Source organism: Pongo pygmaeus, chromosome 19 (assembly GCF_028885625.2).
Source record: "Pongo pygmaeus isolate AG05252 chromosome 19, NHGRI_mPonPyg2-v2.0_pri, whole genome shotgun sequence".
Classification (NCBI taxonomy): domain Eukaryota; kingdom Metazoa; phylum Chordata; class Mammalia; order Primates; family Hominidae; genus Pongo; species Pongo pygmaeus.
Genome location: NC_072392.2, coordinates 7,253,267 through 7,268,002, shown reverse-complemented (window position 1 = coordinate 7,268,002; position 14,736 = coordinate 7,253,267). Strand labels below are relative to the sequence as shown.

Here is a 14,736-nt window from a genome sequence, read left to right as displayed (position 1 = left end):
GCCCGACTGCCCTTGGGAGGAGGAGAGCCCAGGGGCCAGTGCGGCGCGGGCCGCCCTCGCCTCCCACCCAGGGCGCTGAGCACGCACGCCGCCGGCCTGGCGGGGTTCGCGGGGCCCGGGCCCAGCCGCCGCCTTCTCCAGGCGCTCCTACTCTCTGGGCATCTGTAGTCCGAGCGGAAGGGGCGGGAACGCCGGCGACGCCGAGGAGCAAAGCCCACGATCGGCTTCCCTGGGCAGCGGACTGGCCGCCTTCCTCCCCGCACAAACGCACCGCCCAGGAGGGGGCGGGCCCGGCGGGTCGGGGGGCGGGGCCGGGGTCCCAGCTCGGGCCCGCCTCCGCCTCCGCCAGCTCCTGTGAGCCGCCGAGTGCTAAGCACCCGGGCTCTTCTGGGGGCTCCAGGTGAGCGGGGGCACAGAGGGGTCAGGGAGACCGCCCTCGAGGTGGGGCTGTCGGTCTGACCGCGGGTCCATCTGTCCTGCCGTCCGCCCACAGCCTCCTCCGCAGGATGGGAGAACAAAGGGAAGGGGCGGTTCTGGGGCCCCCGAGGGAATCCCGGGTCGCAGGTACCCAGTCCCGCCCACTGACACTTGGGTTTCTCCCCGAGTCATAGGCGCCGCCCAAGAGACCCTGGGCCGGCGCCGGGCGCAGCTGCCTCTCCGTCTTTGTGTCTCTCTCTGTGTCTGTCTGGCTATCTCCGAGTTTGCCTCCGCTTCCAGAACTAAGCCACCCAGACACCATCATCCCGAAAACCCCAGCCCTTCTCCCATGGCAGGTAAGTGCGCACAAGTCCGGGGTCTCCGTTATCCCCCCACGGACTTGGGAGCCGAGTTTGAACACATCCTCCCGGAACGTGCTCGGACTGGCTGGGTGGGGCCCCTCCCTTCCTTCCGGGGAACCTCCACCCTGCTCCCCTGCCCCATCTTTCTCTGCCTCTTGCCACCACGTTTCCTCCGAAGCCTCGCGGCCCATGGGCTGAGGAATAAGGGGATGAGGCCTTGAGTCCCTTTCTAATCTATCCTGCCCCCACCGCTTTACAGGCTACTTGCCCCCCAAAGGCTACGCCCCTTCGCCCCCACCTCCCTACCCTGTCACCCCTGGGTACCCGGAGCCGGCGCTACATCCTGGGCCCGGGCAGGCGCCAGTGCCCGCCCAGGTACCTGCCCCAGCTCCCGGCTTCGCCCTCTTCCCCTCGCCCGGCCCCGTGGCCTCGGGGTCTGCTGCCCCCTTCTTGCCACTGCCAGGGGTGCCTTCTGGCCTCGAATTCCTGGTGCAGGTGAGTGGGAAGGAGGGAGGGAGGATGACTGGGAGGGGACCTGGGCGTCCAGATGGGCCAGCTGATGTGCGCGCCGCCCCTCTCTTTCCAGATTGATCAGATTTTGATTCACCAGAAGGCTGAGCGAGTGGAAAGTAAGTAGAAGCAGTGGGAGGTTGGACCTCATGGTGGTGGCCTGGATGGTGGGCTCCTGGGCGCGCGAGGCTCTATAAATCTCCCCGTGTCACCCCTGGCAGCGTTCCTAGGCTGGGAGACCTGTAACCGGTATGAACTGCGCTCTGGGGCCGGGCAGCCCCTGGGTCAGGCGGCCGAGGAGAGCAACTGCTGCGCCCGTCTGTGCTGTGGCGCCCGCCGGCCGCTGCGTGTCCGCCTGGCCGACCCCGGGGACCGCGAGGTGCTGCGTTTGCTCCGCCCGCTGCACTGTGGCTGCAGCTGCTGTCCCTGTGGCCTCCAGGAGGTGGGCGGAGGGATGGGGCCGGGAGGGCGGGCTTGGTGGGGCGGGACAATGATGAGGTCCACCTGAGATGAGGCCTGGATCAGATGGGAGTGGGCAGGTGGGGATGGGAGGTTTAGTGAGGGCCAAATAGACAGATGATAGAGCTGAGACCCCTGCCTCCGCAGTGACCCTGTCTGCTTCCCACTCCCAGATGGAAGTACAGGCTCCACCAGGCACCACCATTGGCCACGTGCTACAGACCTGGCATCCCTTCCTCCCCAAGTTCTCCATCCAGGATGCCGATCGCCAGACAGTCTTGCGAGTGGTGGGGCCCTGCTGGACCTGTGGCTGTGGCACAGACACCAACTTTGAGGTATCAGGAATACTAGAGGTTCTTGGGACCTTCGTAAACCGAGATGATGATTCCACGAGGCAGGATAGTTAACACTAAGGTCAAGACCCTGAGCTCATCAATCTAAATCCACTGTGACTCCGACAGCCTTTGCAGCATTCCTCCATTTGGAAATAGGATGGCCTTGTGCTCTTATAAAAGCATAACAACGAGGATTTCATCTTAAGGAGCGATGCTGATTATTACAAGGGGCCCTGAGATGGGCAGAAAAAAAATCTAAGGCCAGCCTGGATTTGGGGTGAAGGATGATTAAGTCTGTGTGGGCTGGGCCCATGTGGCTGCTGTGTATGAGTTTGTGAGCCCAGGCCCTGGAGCAAGCACGATTTTAACATGTTAACATCCTGTAGCCTGCCCTGCTAAAATAGAATCCAAATGCCCCTGCCATTCTGAAATCCAGTATATCCTTCTCACTGTGCATTCTTGTCACCAGCCTGGAAGCTAGAGATCCCAAGTAGTGAGAATTTCAGAGTGAGGTGAGGCCTGGGAAGCACCTTGGTTTCTAGAAGACAAAGGCACTCCACAGACCCTTGAGTTCTTTTTTTGTTTGTTTTTTGTTTGTTTGTTTGTTTTGAGACGGAGTCTTGCTCTTGTTGCCCAGGTGGGAGTGCTATGGCATGATCTCGGCTCACTGCAGTCTTTGCCTCCCGGGTTCAAGCAATTCTCCTGCCTAAACCTCCCAAGTAGCTGGGATTATAGGCATGCGCCGCCATGCCCGGCTAATTTTACATTTTTAGTAGAGACGAGGTTTCTCCATGTTGGTCAGGCTGGTCTCGAACTCCTGACCTCAGGTGATCCGCCCACCTTAGCCTCCCAAAGTGCTGGGATTACAGGCGTGAGCCACCGCACCTGACTGACCCTTGAGTTCTTTAAGGGATAATTGCTTGTGCAGATAAGGGAGAAACAACAGGTATAATCCAGTAGACTTTCCAACGCTTCTAATGAGGTACCCTACCTAAGGTTACTTTGCAAAAATGAGTCACCTTGGTAGCTAGAGGGAGATTCCATGATGGGAACCAATTGGGAATAAGATATAATAACTGCGTGATCTCCAGATGGGAATGTATAGGCTGTGGGGTTCTCATAGGGCCAGTGTCCCTTTTACATAATTATAAATGGTCCATACTTGGGGCTGTACCCTTAGGACCATGGCAGGAAGTGCCCCAGAGCTGTAGGACAGTGCAGGAAGGGGATGGGAATGACACAAAAGGAAATCACTGCAGTTGTAATCACTGGAGAATGAGCACAGGAAAAGGACCAGGAAGTCACGGGGAGTAACTACCCACATCGGCAGGGCCTGTTGCTGTGTGGCTCAGAGAAGCCAGTGGAAATTGTGGTCCTCAAAGGCTACTGACTGCTGCCTCTCCCCACAGTAGATAGGCATGTATCCCTCTCTAGATGAGGCTCTCATGCAGTGCTGGGCAAGGCCCTCCCCTACTTTGCAGATTAGAGAAAAGGTACTCTTCGGGGTAGACATAGCCTTCTAGGAGCCTTCTTGACTGGTGAAGTACAGCCAGGATTCCAGTAGCTTTCCTTGACCTTTTGGCCAGGTTACTTTGTGTAGGGCACAAACTCTGCCAATTGTGGGTGGCAGGGGCATTGGGAACCAGAGCAAACCTAGCAAACAGCCATACCCTAAGGGGGTTGGATTGTCATGCTTCCAGTTCTCCCACCACTGCTGTTCAGTTATGTCACACATCGCCTTTCGATAGCAGCAGATCTGAGTCTGAATCCTAATTTTGGGTATAGACTCAGCATGATCTAGAGTGCCTCAGTTTCCCCAGCTGTCATACTCTGTGATGGGAACCAGCTGGGAAAGCGATCACTCGGTGACCATTAGAGGGGAAGATTCACTGAGTGGAGACCCTGCAAATTCATACATGCAACTGTGGGAATGAGACTGGAGCAGGTGAGACTGGCTGCCTCCTCCTCAGTTGGGTCCTTCCTCCCTCGCTGATGACAGGTGAAGACTCGGGATGAATCCCGCAGTGTGGGCCGCATCAGCAAGCAGTGGGGGGGCCTGGTCCGAGAGGCCATCACGGCTGCAGATGACTTCGGCCTACAGTTCCCGCTGGACCTGGATGTGAGGGTGAAGGCTGTGTTGCTGGGAGCCACTTTCCTCATTGTGAGTTGGCTGCCCCTGCCCCCACCTCCTGCCTGTCCTTTGCTGTCATTTGAAGCTTTATGCGTTTCCTGGCCTCTTGCTAGGGGAAGGTCAGGGATAGGTGTTGCGGGGGTTGAGGTTCTAGAGCTGGCCTGTGACAGCCAAGCTGGGCTGGCCCAGCCGGATCTCCCATTGACAGTGGCCTCCTCTTAGGACTACATGTTCTTTGAGAAGCGAGGAGGCGCTGGGCCCTCTGCCATCACCAGTTAGAGGCCCCTATGGTGTGAGGAGACCATCACCTCGACCAGAACTCCAGATGGTCACCTGCCCTGGCCCCTCCTCTGGGCAGCCCCTTTCCCCCATGTACACTGCAGGGGACAGAAGGGGGACCCCATCCCTACCCTACTCCCTGGCCGCCTGCCCCTGTGGTCCCCAAGGAGGGGTATGTATGAGAGCCCCTCTCCTGCTACCTCCCACCACTGTCCCAGCAGTCCCTCGGCACACAGGCATATTGGCTTTCACGCTTTCCCCATGCACTCCCTCCCACCCCTTTCCAGGGCCTCTGCTCCAAAGGAGGCCTCTGGAACCCAGGACTCTGGGGTTTTACAAGAGGGCTGGGGTGTGGAAGGGCAAGCTGCTGCACCAAAGACGGTGGATATAGCCACCGCCCCCGCCCCCCCGCCCCGCCGCTGCCTAGCATCTCCTTGGCCAATTAGTTCAGCCTCAGACCATGGCACTTTGAGGGGGTCTCTACCTCCCCATCAACAGCTGCAGGGGGACCCCAGTGCCAACTTCCTCTCCCACTAGGGCCCTGCCTTCAGCTGGTGCTTGCTGCGATTCCTGTGCCTTATGTAACTGCCCTTCCTTCCCTTGCCCTAGGAAAAAGGCTGCATCTTTATATGTTACATTCATATAAACTTTGTAACTTTTTGGACATTGAAAGATGTATGTAATAGGGGAGGGTAGAAGGAGTTGGTATGGGAAAAAACAAAGGGGAACGTGAGAGCTGGGCTGGGGCAGGGGCTGGTCCATCTCATAATCCATACTACCAGCATCAAATGTCCCTGAGTGCAAGAGAGCAATCGTTATCACCCACGATGGCCCTGGACCAAATGAAGGCAGTTTGGGCCTATACCCCAAGTCAATATGGCGGCTTCCATCATCCAGGATGGCTGCCCTGCAGAGTCCAGTGTGGTAGCTGATGGCAGTTCAGGATGGCTGTTCACATGGTCCAGTGTGGCCCCTTGATCCTCTCTAGTGCGTAGAAGCTTCCTCTGCATATGATGTATAGCAGCTGTTTTCCTCCAAGTCCTCTTGTTTGAGAATGTAGTGGGCAGACTAGATCCTTCTTGGCCCAGCCAAAGGAGCTTCAGCCTGCAGAAGCCAAGGAGCATGGGAGGGAGGAGACATTTGCCAGTGCCCAACTCTGGGCTCCTCCTCCATGTGCCTACAGCAGGTGGGATCTTCCCAGGTGGAAAGTCTACCCCTGTCAGGACCTTGTTCTGGTTCTGCTTGGTCCCATGTGGCCAGGCCCTCAGGGGCCTAGGCTTTTCATGCTGGTGTCCATGCCCACAAAAGCTGAGCTCAGGGCCTGGCTAGGACATAGCGGCTGGCAGCTGAGAGGTCCCACTGGTAATGCTCCAGGATGCGCCGGCAGTCAGCTCTGGACCGGCTACTCAGGTGGAAGAGCTGGTCTACCTGTGGAAGCAGGAGGGTGGGTTGCAGCTGACTGCCAGGTGGCAGGGGCGGGAGAGGAGGGACCCCAAGAGAAGGGGCTGGCTTTACCTTGAGGTTCCGGATGGCAGAAACCACATCTCCCCCAGTGGCTCCTAGTGCTGTCTGGCACTCCTGGTGGGTGACCCCATGGACACTCAGCTCCACCTGAGACAGACAAAGCCTCACTCAGGCCCCTGCCCCTGCCTGTAGCCCCTTCTGGACACCAGGCCATTTCAGTGAGACCTCACCTCCATAATCTTCCTCTGCAACTCAGGATCGGGCAAGAGGCCTCCAGAGAGGGCAGCGGCTTTACTGGCTCCAGGCGTTCCCATGGGGTGATTGTGTGGGGGTTTTCTTTTGGGCCAGGGAAGCCTCTCCCTAGGGGGCTGGCTGGGCTGAGGAGAGCTAGAGGATAAAGGTGGACGTGGAGGCAGGCCTGGGGGTCCCTGGGGCACAGCTCTGGCTTGTCGAATTTCAGGGGGGCTTGAACCACCCCCTGTGGGACGAGGACCCAGGGACAGAACTGACTCCAGACTCCTGGAAATGCCTGCACAGTTGAGAAAGAAACAACTTGAACTCGGCTGGCTGCAGCCTCCGCTTCCTGGGCTCAAGCAATCCTCCCACCTCAGCCTCCTGAGTAGCTGGGACTATAGGTGCACGCCACTACGACTGGCTAATTTTTGTATTTTTGTAGAGACGGGGTTTCGGCACATTGCCCAGGCTGGTCTCAAACTCCTGGACTCAGGCCATCCGCCCACGTTGGGCTCCCAAAGTGCTGGGATTACAGGCGTGAGCGACCATGCCTGGCCCCACTCTCTGTCTTCATCTGTGCTGAGCTGGATGATTTTGCAAGCATTTGCAGATGAGCTAGCCAGCCCTGTCCCTGGGTGGTTCATGTGTCAGGTGGGACAATAAGACAGATGGGCAAATGGACACCAAGGCCTAGGCGGAGGGCCCAGAGAACTCAGAGCTCAGGGCCCAGAGTGTGGAGGTGCTCTTCAGAAGGGAAGGCAGGAGGGCTTCCCATCTTTTAAGATTCCACAGTATAGGGCCAGGCACAGTGTCTCACGCCTGTAATCCCAGCACTTTGGGAGGCTGAGGCAGGCGGATCACCTGAGGTTGGGAGTTCAAGGCCAGCCTGGGCAACAGGGTGAAACCTCATCTCTACTAAAAACACAAAATTAGCCGGGCGTGGTGGCGCATGCCTGTAGTCCGAGCTACTCAGGAGGCCGAGGCAGGAGAATAGCTTGAACCCGGGAGGTGGAGGTTGCAGTGAGCCAAGATCACGCCACTGCACTCCAGCCTGGGCAAAAAGAGTGAAACTCTGTCTCAAAAAAAAAAAAAAAAAGAGAGAGAGAGATTTCACGGTATAGCTAGGATGCCAGCAGACAGAATTCAGAGGAAGGAAATAATAGATGCAAAGGCATGGATTCAGGGCAGGAGGTCGGAATTGAAGGGCTGGTCTTGATCTCCTCAGAGACCCTGGAGTCCACCACACCCACCTTTCATCCTCTCCAGGGGCATGTTCCTCCTCTGGCCCCGTGCTGGGGGCGCATCCCAAAGATCTGCCTTCTTTCTGTCTCTGTTGGAGAGGGATCCAGTTCATCCTCCACACCAACTCTCCCCACCCCACAGATCAACATATCCTCCCAAAAAAACTCATGAGGGAACCCAGGAGACCCGGGGCCCAGGGTGGAGGCTGCAGCTTCACTCTGGTCCTGTCCCCAGGCTTCCCTTCCAGAGAAGCTCCTGGACCTCATCAGTTCTCCCAGCCCACCCCTGTCCCCTACCCTTTCAGGTCCTCACCCATCTATGCTTCCTGGGTGTTGATCTCCCCGGGCAGGGGTGCCTCTGTGGACTGGACGGGTGGCTGGCAAGCCCCCCGCATCTGCTAGCATCACCGCTGAGGCTGGGAAGCTGCCCACTTTGAAGGTGCGACCATTCTGGCCCTTCCAGATTGTGGAGTCGGGGCTGTGGAAAGAGGAGCTGGTAAATAGGTTGGGAATAAGGGCAAGAGTTAGGGCTGGGCCCTGGCCCACAGTCAGCTCACTAGGCTATGTGCCTTGGAGCCGCATCTGCCTGGAGGAAGGGAAGGCTTTTCCCTAATGCAATAAGGCTCTATGGGCCAGCAGTGGCTCCAGCAGGGAGGCCAGGACCATGCTAGAGCTTTCAGGACCCAGTGGGGAGAGGAGATGACACAGAAGATCAGGGTTCAAGGAGCTGGAGAGAAGCAGAGAAGGGATCAGGAATTAGGCTGGGAGGGTATCCTCCTCCTGAGGATGCTTGGGAGGTATGGGACTGTCACCTGCCCTCGATGACTGTGATGGGGTCACCAGTCTCCATCCTCAGGGCGCCTGGCTCTGTGACATCCCTCACACAGCATCCTTCCGAAGGCCAGGCCTGTGGAGACAAGAGGAAAGGGTGGCTGGGCTTGTGGCCTGAGTCAGAATGGTAATATGGGAGCAGGAATAAAGAGGAGCCCCGCTCTGTATGTCGTCTGTGCTGGGCCCAGGGTGGGACTCTCCCTGTCCCCCTGTTGTAATTCAGTGAGGGAGGCAGACCTGGATCCCATGACAAACAGGTCAGGGCTCAAGGAGCAAGAGAGGAGGGCCCTGGCTCTACCTGGGGGGACCAACAGGAGCGTCATCCTGTACACTGCTTTCACTCCACATCCAGGCTCGTCAGATCAGCCTCCCAAGCCCCTCTGGGAAATTTCCACTCCTCTGCAGCCCCACCGCCTCTACCCTCATCCAGACCTCTTCATCTCCCTTCTGCTTCACAGCCACTGTTGCCTACCTGGTCTCCCAGCCTCAGCATCATCCCTCTAATCCGTTCTTGCACCACACCAGAGTGCCGTCATGGGCAGAGTGGCTTGTAACTCCCCTGCCTAGTAGGCTTCCCTGGCTCCCAAATGCCTTCAGAGTAAAGACTAAAATTTAGTGGTAGAGTGTAGCAGCTTAGGGAACAGCTCTGAAGTCAAATTGACTGGCTCAAATCCCAACTCCTCCACTTACCATGCGACTTTAGGCAAGTCACTTAAACTCTCAGTGCCTCTACTGCCCATCAGTAACATGGAGATAATAATAATTACCTCATCCAGGCTGGGCACGGTGGCTCATGCCTGTAATCCCAACACTTTGGGAGGCCGAGGCAGGTGGATCATTTGAGGTCAGGAGTTCGAGACCAGCCTGGCCAACATAGTGAAACCCCATCTCTACTAAAAATACAAAAATTAGCCAGGCGTGGTGGCAGGCACCTGTAGTCCCAGCTACTCGGGAGGCTGAAACAGGAGAATTGCTTGAACCTGGGAGGTGGAGGTTGCAGTGAGCCAAGATCCCACCACTGCACTCCAGCTAGGGTGACAGAGCAAGACTCTGTCTCAAAATAAAATAATAATAATAATAATTACCTCATCCAGTGGTTGAGAGCATTAAATGAGCGAATCTGCATAAGCGCCCATGTAAAGCACACAGTGCAGTGTCCTGCACAGGTCAAGTGCTCTACGTGTTAGCTTAACACGCCTTGCAAAGCCCTCCATGACACAGCTCCTGCTCTCTCTGCAGCCTCATTACTTCTTTTTTTTTTTTTTTTTTTTTTTTTTTTTGAGATGGAGTTTCGCTCTTTTTGCCCAGGCTGGAGTGCAATTGTGCGATCTCGGCTCACCGCAACCTCCGCCTCCCGGGTTCAAGCGATTCTCCTGCCTCAGCCTTCCAAGTAGCTGGGATTACAGGCATGCACCACCACACCCAGCTAATTTTGTATTTTTTAGTAGAGACGGGGTTTCTCCATGTTGGTCAGGCTGGTCTTGAACTCCCGACCTCAGGTGATCTGCCCACCTCCGCCTCCCAAAGTGCTGGGATTAGAGACATGAGCCACCGCGCCTGGCCTGCGGCTTCATTATTTCTATTTCCCCCTTCTCACGCTGAGCCCTTCTCTTCCTCTGCATGTCAACACGACTGCAACTGAGTGCTGTCTCCTCTATGCCCCTATTCTGGCCCAGACACAGACCCCAGCCTTTCAGTCTGCATCTGTGTAGCCCCAAGCTGCCTCCCCAGGGCTCTGATCTCCCTGCAAGTAGGGACTGCATCTGTTTTGCTCAGAGCTGAGTCCCAGAGACCAGCACAGGCATCTGGATAAGTTAGTCTTTGCATGGCACCCTGGGAGAGCGAATGGAGGGAAGAGGGACTGGGTATCTGGTGAGGTAAGGGGTTCCCACCTCTTGCAGCAGCCCCTCCAGGTGGGAAAAGCTAGGCCGGTCGGCAGGGTGGGGGGCCCAGCAGCGCAAGGCGAGGGAGTAGAGGGCCCTGGAGCAGAGGGGAGGCCTAGGTAGCCGGGCTCTGTCCTCCAGCCGCTGCAGGATGAGGTACGGTGGGACCCCGGCCCAGGGTTCCTCGCCCCCCGAGAACATCTCCCACAGCGTCACCCCAAACATCCACACGTCCGAGGCAGACGAGAAGGCTCCGTGGCGCAGGCTCTCTGGGGCACACCTGCCGAAGGAAGTGGAGCTGAAAGGAGCGGGACACGTGCTCCCTGGCGGCTCACCTTCCACGGAGCACCCCCGAGTGCTCCCATCTTTCACAAAAGTCCTCTTTGCCTAGAAGGATAACCCTTCTGGTCCCAGCCTCCCTCAGAAGCCCGGCCCCCTCCGATCTCCCTCGGCTGCTGCCCTCCGGATCCGCCCGGCTCAGAGCCCGACCCCTCGCGGGCCCGCGCTCACCAGGCGTAGGGGATGGGGCGGGGCCCGCCCATGACGTAGCGGCCCCGGGCACCGCCCAGAGGCCGCACCAGCCCGAAGTCAGCCACCTTGATGGTGCGCGGCGACGCCAGCAGCAGGTTGCGCGTAGCGAGGTCTCGGTGCACCAGCCCGCGGGCCCCCAGGTACGCCATGGCTCCCGCCAGCTGCCGCAGGAAGAGGCAGAGCAGGGCCACGAGCAGCGGGGGTGTCGGGGCCGGGGCCGTTAGGCGCGCGTGCAGGGAGCCCAGTGGCGCCAGCTCCATCACCTGCAGGAGGGAACACCGCGCCGCGTGAGCGGTACCCATGGACGCTGGCCGCCTACGCTCCTGCCGCACGGCTGTCCCGGGAACCAGCGGCTGGATCTGCTCACCATCTGCAGAGGCTGGCCCAGTACAAGGCCGTGCAGGCGCAGCACGTGTGGGTGCTCCAAGTTCATCATGACCGATACCTCTCGCAGGAAGTCCCCCAGTTCTGTGCCCATCGGACCTTCGGGACCTACCCGGAGAGACTTGACAGCCACTGGGACCTGGAGGTGGGGGGAAGCGCCTTTAGGCATTGCGGGCATGAAGAACAGAGGGGGCAGCTGGCCTGGATGAAGCGGGATCCCTGGACACTCACACTCTTGCCACTGGGCAGCGTCCACAGCCCTCGGTGCACCACACCGAAGCAGCCCGAACCCAGCAGCTCCCCTCTGCAAACAGCACCCTCTGGGATCAGACACTTGAGGCCCCCCTCTGGCTCAGGGAGGTGCCGTGGGCTGTCCGAGGGCAGGGTGGGCTCCTTGTGCTCAGGGGCAAAACCTCCAAGGATCTGAAACAGGCATGGGAAATCCGGTATGCAGAGCCCTGTACCCCCCTCCCTGCCCCTCAAGCCAGCTCATTCCCAGGCCCAAGCTGCCCACCCACAACACACACCTTGTAGACCCAGTTCTTAGACTTAGGCCCGGAACGTAGCCTTTTCAGAGCTTCGGACAGTCTGCGCTGAGCTGTGGGAGGCCAGAATCAGGGCTGGGGTGGAGGTGGGGGTGGGGAAGAGTGCGGAGAGGCTTACAGGGAAGAAAAGGGCTGGAAGAGGGTTGTGGTGGGGGAAGGCAACTGATAGGCTGTGGACAGAGAGACCAGGACCTCGGGGCAGGGGTCCCTCACCAGGCCGGCCCATGCCAATGCCGTCCAGGTCCTCGGGCTTTACAAAGTCGAAGTGCTCTGGCCGAGTGACATTAAGCTCCTCAAGGATGGGCCAGTAAAACTGGGCCAACTGGATGTCCCGGAGCAGCTTCAGTAGCCACAGGGAGCCGGCCTCAGGAAGCATGTCCAGAGAAGGAGTTCCTAAGGATGATGGCACTCTCCTTCAGATGTTCAGCCCAGGGTAGGCCCTAGAGAGACCAGGTCTCCAGCTCCACCTGCAAGTCATCAGAAACACTCAGGTACAGAGGCAGGGACACAGCAGAGACAGCCAGGATCCCTGCCACTCATGTACACAAATCCCAGGTAGAATGTTCCCCGTGCCCATGGCATCCGGGTACTCTGTCCCTTCACTGCTGAGTAACCTGCCCTGCTCACACCTGCAATTTTAGCATACTGCCTGCTCCTACTACAGACTCCAGGTATGTTACCATCCTGACTCTGAAATATGGCACATCACACACCCAGACACCCAGAAACACTGCCCTTTTAGACCTGAGCTACACGGTGGCACAAACTCACTCATACACACCTGAGACATCTCCCTTCCTCCAACATGAGACATGTTTGCCTACCACACACACTAGAGATGCTCAGATATGACAACCACACCATACCTCAGACATGTAGGTAGAGCACGCACACACATGAAGGTACACTGCCTCCCACATGCTGCCACACACACACACTGAGACCTACAGATATACTGCAAAACATGGCCGAGACTCCCAAATACATGTCTTCTTTTTTTTTTTGAGACAGAGTCTCGCTCTTTCATCTAGGCTGGAATGCAGTGGCGTGATCTTGGCTCACTGCAACCTCCACCTCCCGGGTTCAAGCAATTCTTCTGCCTCAGCCTCCCAAGTAGCTGGGACTACAGGCGCGTGCCACCATGCCCAGCTATTTTTTGTATTTTTAGTAGAGATGGGGTTTCATCATATTGGCCAGGCTGGTCTTGAACTCCTGACCTCATGATCCGCCCGCCTCGGCCACCCAAAGTGCTGGGATTACAGGCGTGAGCCACTGCGCCCGGCCGATATATGTTGTCTTAACGCTGAGACATTTCAGCATGTGGCCACAAAACGCCCAGGCTGGTCCATGTCCTTCCATGAGATGTTCCTTGTACATACGTGTCACATCCATGGGACATGGCAGTTCACTGCCTCCAAACACCTAGATACACTGCCCCACACGGCTAAGACACAAAGGTCCATATGAACACAACACAGAGACATGGAGATACAGTGTGCACACAGCATACCTGAGCTATGGGGGCATAGGGGCCCCTCAAGCCAAAAGAGGTCCATGGTCATTGCCTCTCCTCCACCGGAGGCAGCAACATTTGAAATCAAATCAGGCACTTGTGATGGCCGCTAGGCTTAGGTGCTGCCTATGGAGCCACTGAGGCTGTCAGGTACACAGTCCCACACCTACCTGAGCTCAGCCCCAGGCACAGATCCCTGCCGGCAGCCTGAGTCACTCGGTCTAACTTGGCTTCAAGGCAGCTCCACCAACCTTTGTTAAATAAGGCTCTGGGCCTCTGGGTACTGGCAGCCTGCTCACACTTTCCCTAACACACACCTGGACCCGTCCCTTCCCCTACATTATAAGCAAGGAGGAAGAAGAGGATCGAGGCTGGGCCTAGTTGGAAACGCACAGGTGGGCTCAGAACCGGGCACAAGCAGGGGTTGGGTTGGGAAAGAGAAAGCCCAGGACCCTGGGGGACCCGGCCCTGCGCGCTCGGTGGGAAGAGGGGAGCGCAGGAGAAGGGAGATAGGAGGAAGCGCGGCTGAGGGAGGGAAGGACGCAGGAGAAGGGGACAGGCCCAGCGCCCCCAGGACGCGCCCCCCGCGACGGCTGCTCCGCCGGCCCTCCCCAGCCCGGGCCCCCTGCTCGGTCCGGACCCTCACCTGGTCAAGGCGGAAGCGGCGACTGCGGAACCTCCCAGGCTGCCTGGGCTAAATCCGAGGAGGCGGGACAGGAGTAAATCCCTCAGAGGGCGGGGACCTGGCGGCTGGCCCGGGGCCGGCCAGGGCCGCACCCCGAGTTCCCTAGTGGGACAAGGTGACGGTCCCCAGGGCGGCTGGCGGCCCCTCCCTCCTCCAGACCAGATCGCCCCGACTGTGAGAAGCCCCCTTCCCTTCTCCTCTGCTCGCCTTCCTTCACGTCTTTCCAGCCAGCCCTCCCCAGACTTCACTCCTCTGTCTCTGTCCCCCATGCCCTCTCGCCAAATCCTTCACCTCTCAGCCAGGACCCTACCTCTTACATGAATAAGCGCCCGATAGAGCTATCCTGTCCACGCACAGGGAATGTAAGGCTAAATAGGACACAGTTCCTGCCTCATGGCAGGGGGTTCAGAGCTTCCTAGCAGGCTTTACTTAATGAACCCTGGAATGGGGCCAGGGCAGAGAGATGTTGATGCTGGTACAGAGAGTTGGCCCTGGCCTAGACAGAGTCTACAGTTGAAGCTGTTGTTGATCATGGGCAGCATTCCATGCCTCAGGGCACGCTTCCCCATCACTGACACTCCTGGGCTTCCTTCCAGCGTAACGCCTGCCCTCCATGTAAGCTCTGCAGAACCCAGGGCCCTGCACACTGCTACCTAGCCTGTGGCCACGGGACTCAGTCCAGGACCTTGAAGAAGGCCCTGAGGAGGAGCATTTGTCTCTGCTTCTCTCAGGGGTCCCAAAGAGGAAGCTGCCAGTCTTAGGACATCTAGTCTGCCCCCTGTCCCAAGGAAGGATGCGTGAACATAGCAGCTGCTGTCCCAAGGGTCCCTTGGAGGGAAAAGCCCTCCTGGTCTTGGTAAACATGTAGGATATTTGATCCCAACTGCTACCTCCACGTTTCCCAGCCTCGGGTCCTCTTCTTCCTCCTTGCT

At 58.1% G+C, this 14,736-nt stretch overlaps 2 protein-coding genes across 8 annotated transcripts; one reads left to right on the top strand and one right to left on the bottom strand.

The window, feature by feature from the left end:
- Positions 1 to 265: 265 nt before the first annotated feature.
- PLSCR3 (phospholipid scramblase 3) lies at positions 266 to 5,165 on the top strand. Of its 5 annotated transcripts, none has more exons than XM_054457392.2 (8): positions 291 to 400; positions 612 to 773; positions 1,039 to 1,274; positions 1,366 to 1,408; positions 1,511 to 1,731; positions 1,922 to 2,083; positions 4,083 to 4,244; positions 4,437 to 5,165. In XM_054457392.2, exons 2-8 carry the CDS (start codon positions 767 to 769, stop codon positions 4,491 to 4,493), a joined length of 888 nt encoding a protein of 295 aa, XP_054313367.1. In that variant the 5' UTR covers positions 291 to 400; positions 612 to 766; the 3' UTR covers positions 4,494 to 5,165. The 5 variants fall into 5 exon arrangements, with proteins under 5 accessions (XP_063512252.1, XP_054313367.1, XP_054313366.1 ...); XM_054457391.2 differs by having other exon boundaries at positions 293 to 400; positions 718 to 773; XM_063656182.1 differs by having other exon boundaries at positions 266 to 400; positions 4,083 to 5,165.
- TNK1 (tyrosine kinase non receptor 1) lies at positions 5,123 to 13,803 on the bottom strand. 3 transcript variants are annotated; one of them, XM_054457390.2, is made up of 14 exons: positions 13,766 to 13,803; positions 11,820 to 12,073; positions 11,589 to 11,659; positions 11,293 to 11,484; positions 11,045 to 11,200; positions 10,657 to 10,940; positions 10,156 to 10,426; positions 8,245 to 8,339; positions 7,746 to 7,910; positions 7,442 to 7,521; positions 6,188 to 6,486; positions 6,009 to 6,104; positions 5,793 to 5,921; positions 5,190 to 5,597 (listed from the first exon to the last, which is right to left on the bottom strand). In XM_054457390.2, exons 2-13 carry the CDS (start codon positions 11,980 to 11,982, stop codon positions 5,808 to 5,810), a joined length of 1,986 nt encoding a protein of 661 aa, XP_054313365.1. In that variant the 5' UTR covers positions 11,983 to 12,073; positions 13,766 to 13,803; the 3' UTR covers positions 5,190 to 5,597; positions 5,793 to 5,807. The 3 variants fall into 3 exon arrangements, 2 of the variants coding, with proteins under 2 accessions (XP_054313364.1, XP_054313365.1); XM_054457389.1 differs by having other exon boundaries at positions 5,123 to 5,921; XR_008495026.1 differs by lacking the exon at positions 5,190 to 5,597 and having other exon boundaries at positions 5,894 to 5,921; positions 6,188 to 6,344.
- Positions 13,804 to 14,736: the final 933 nt, after the last annotated feature.

Coding starts and splice junctions, on each gene's coding strand:
- TNK1 (XM_054457389.1), bottom strand. CDS start 11,982: ATGCTTCCTGAGGCCGGCTCCCTGTGGCTACTGAAGCTGCTCCGGGAC. Junction 10,941..11,044: donor TGGGCCAGCCTCTGCAGATG/GTGAGCAGATCC, acceptor TCCCTCCTGCAG/GTGATGGAGCTGGCGCCACT. Junction 7,522..7,745: donor CACCCAGGAAGCATAGATGG/GTGAGGACCTGA, acceptor CCTCTCCAACAG/AGACAGAAAGAAGGCAGATC.
- PLSCR3 (XM_063656182.1), top strand. Junction 1,732..1,921: donor GTCCCTGTGGCCTCCAGGAG/GTGGGCGGAGGG, acceptor TCCCACTCCCAG/ATGGAAGTACAGGCTCCACC. Junction 2,084..4,082: donor GCACAGACACCAACTTTGAG/GTATCAGGAATA, acceptor CGCTGATGACAG/GTGAAGACTCGGGATGAATC.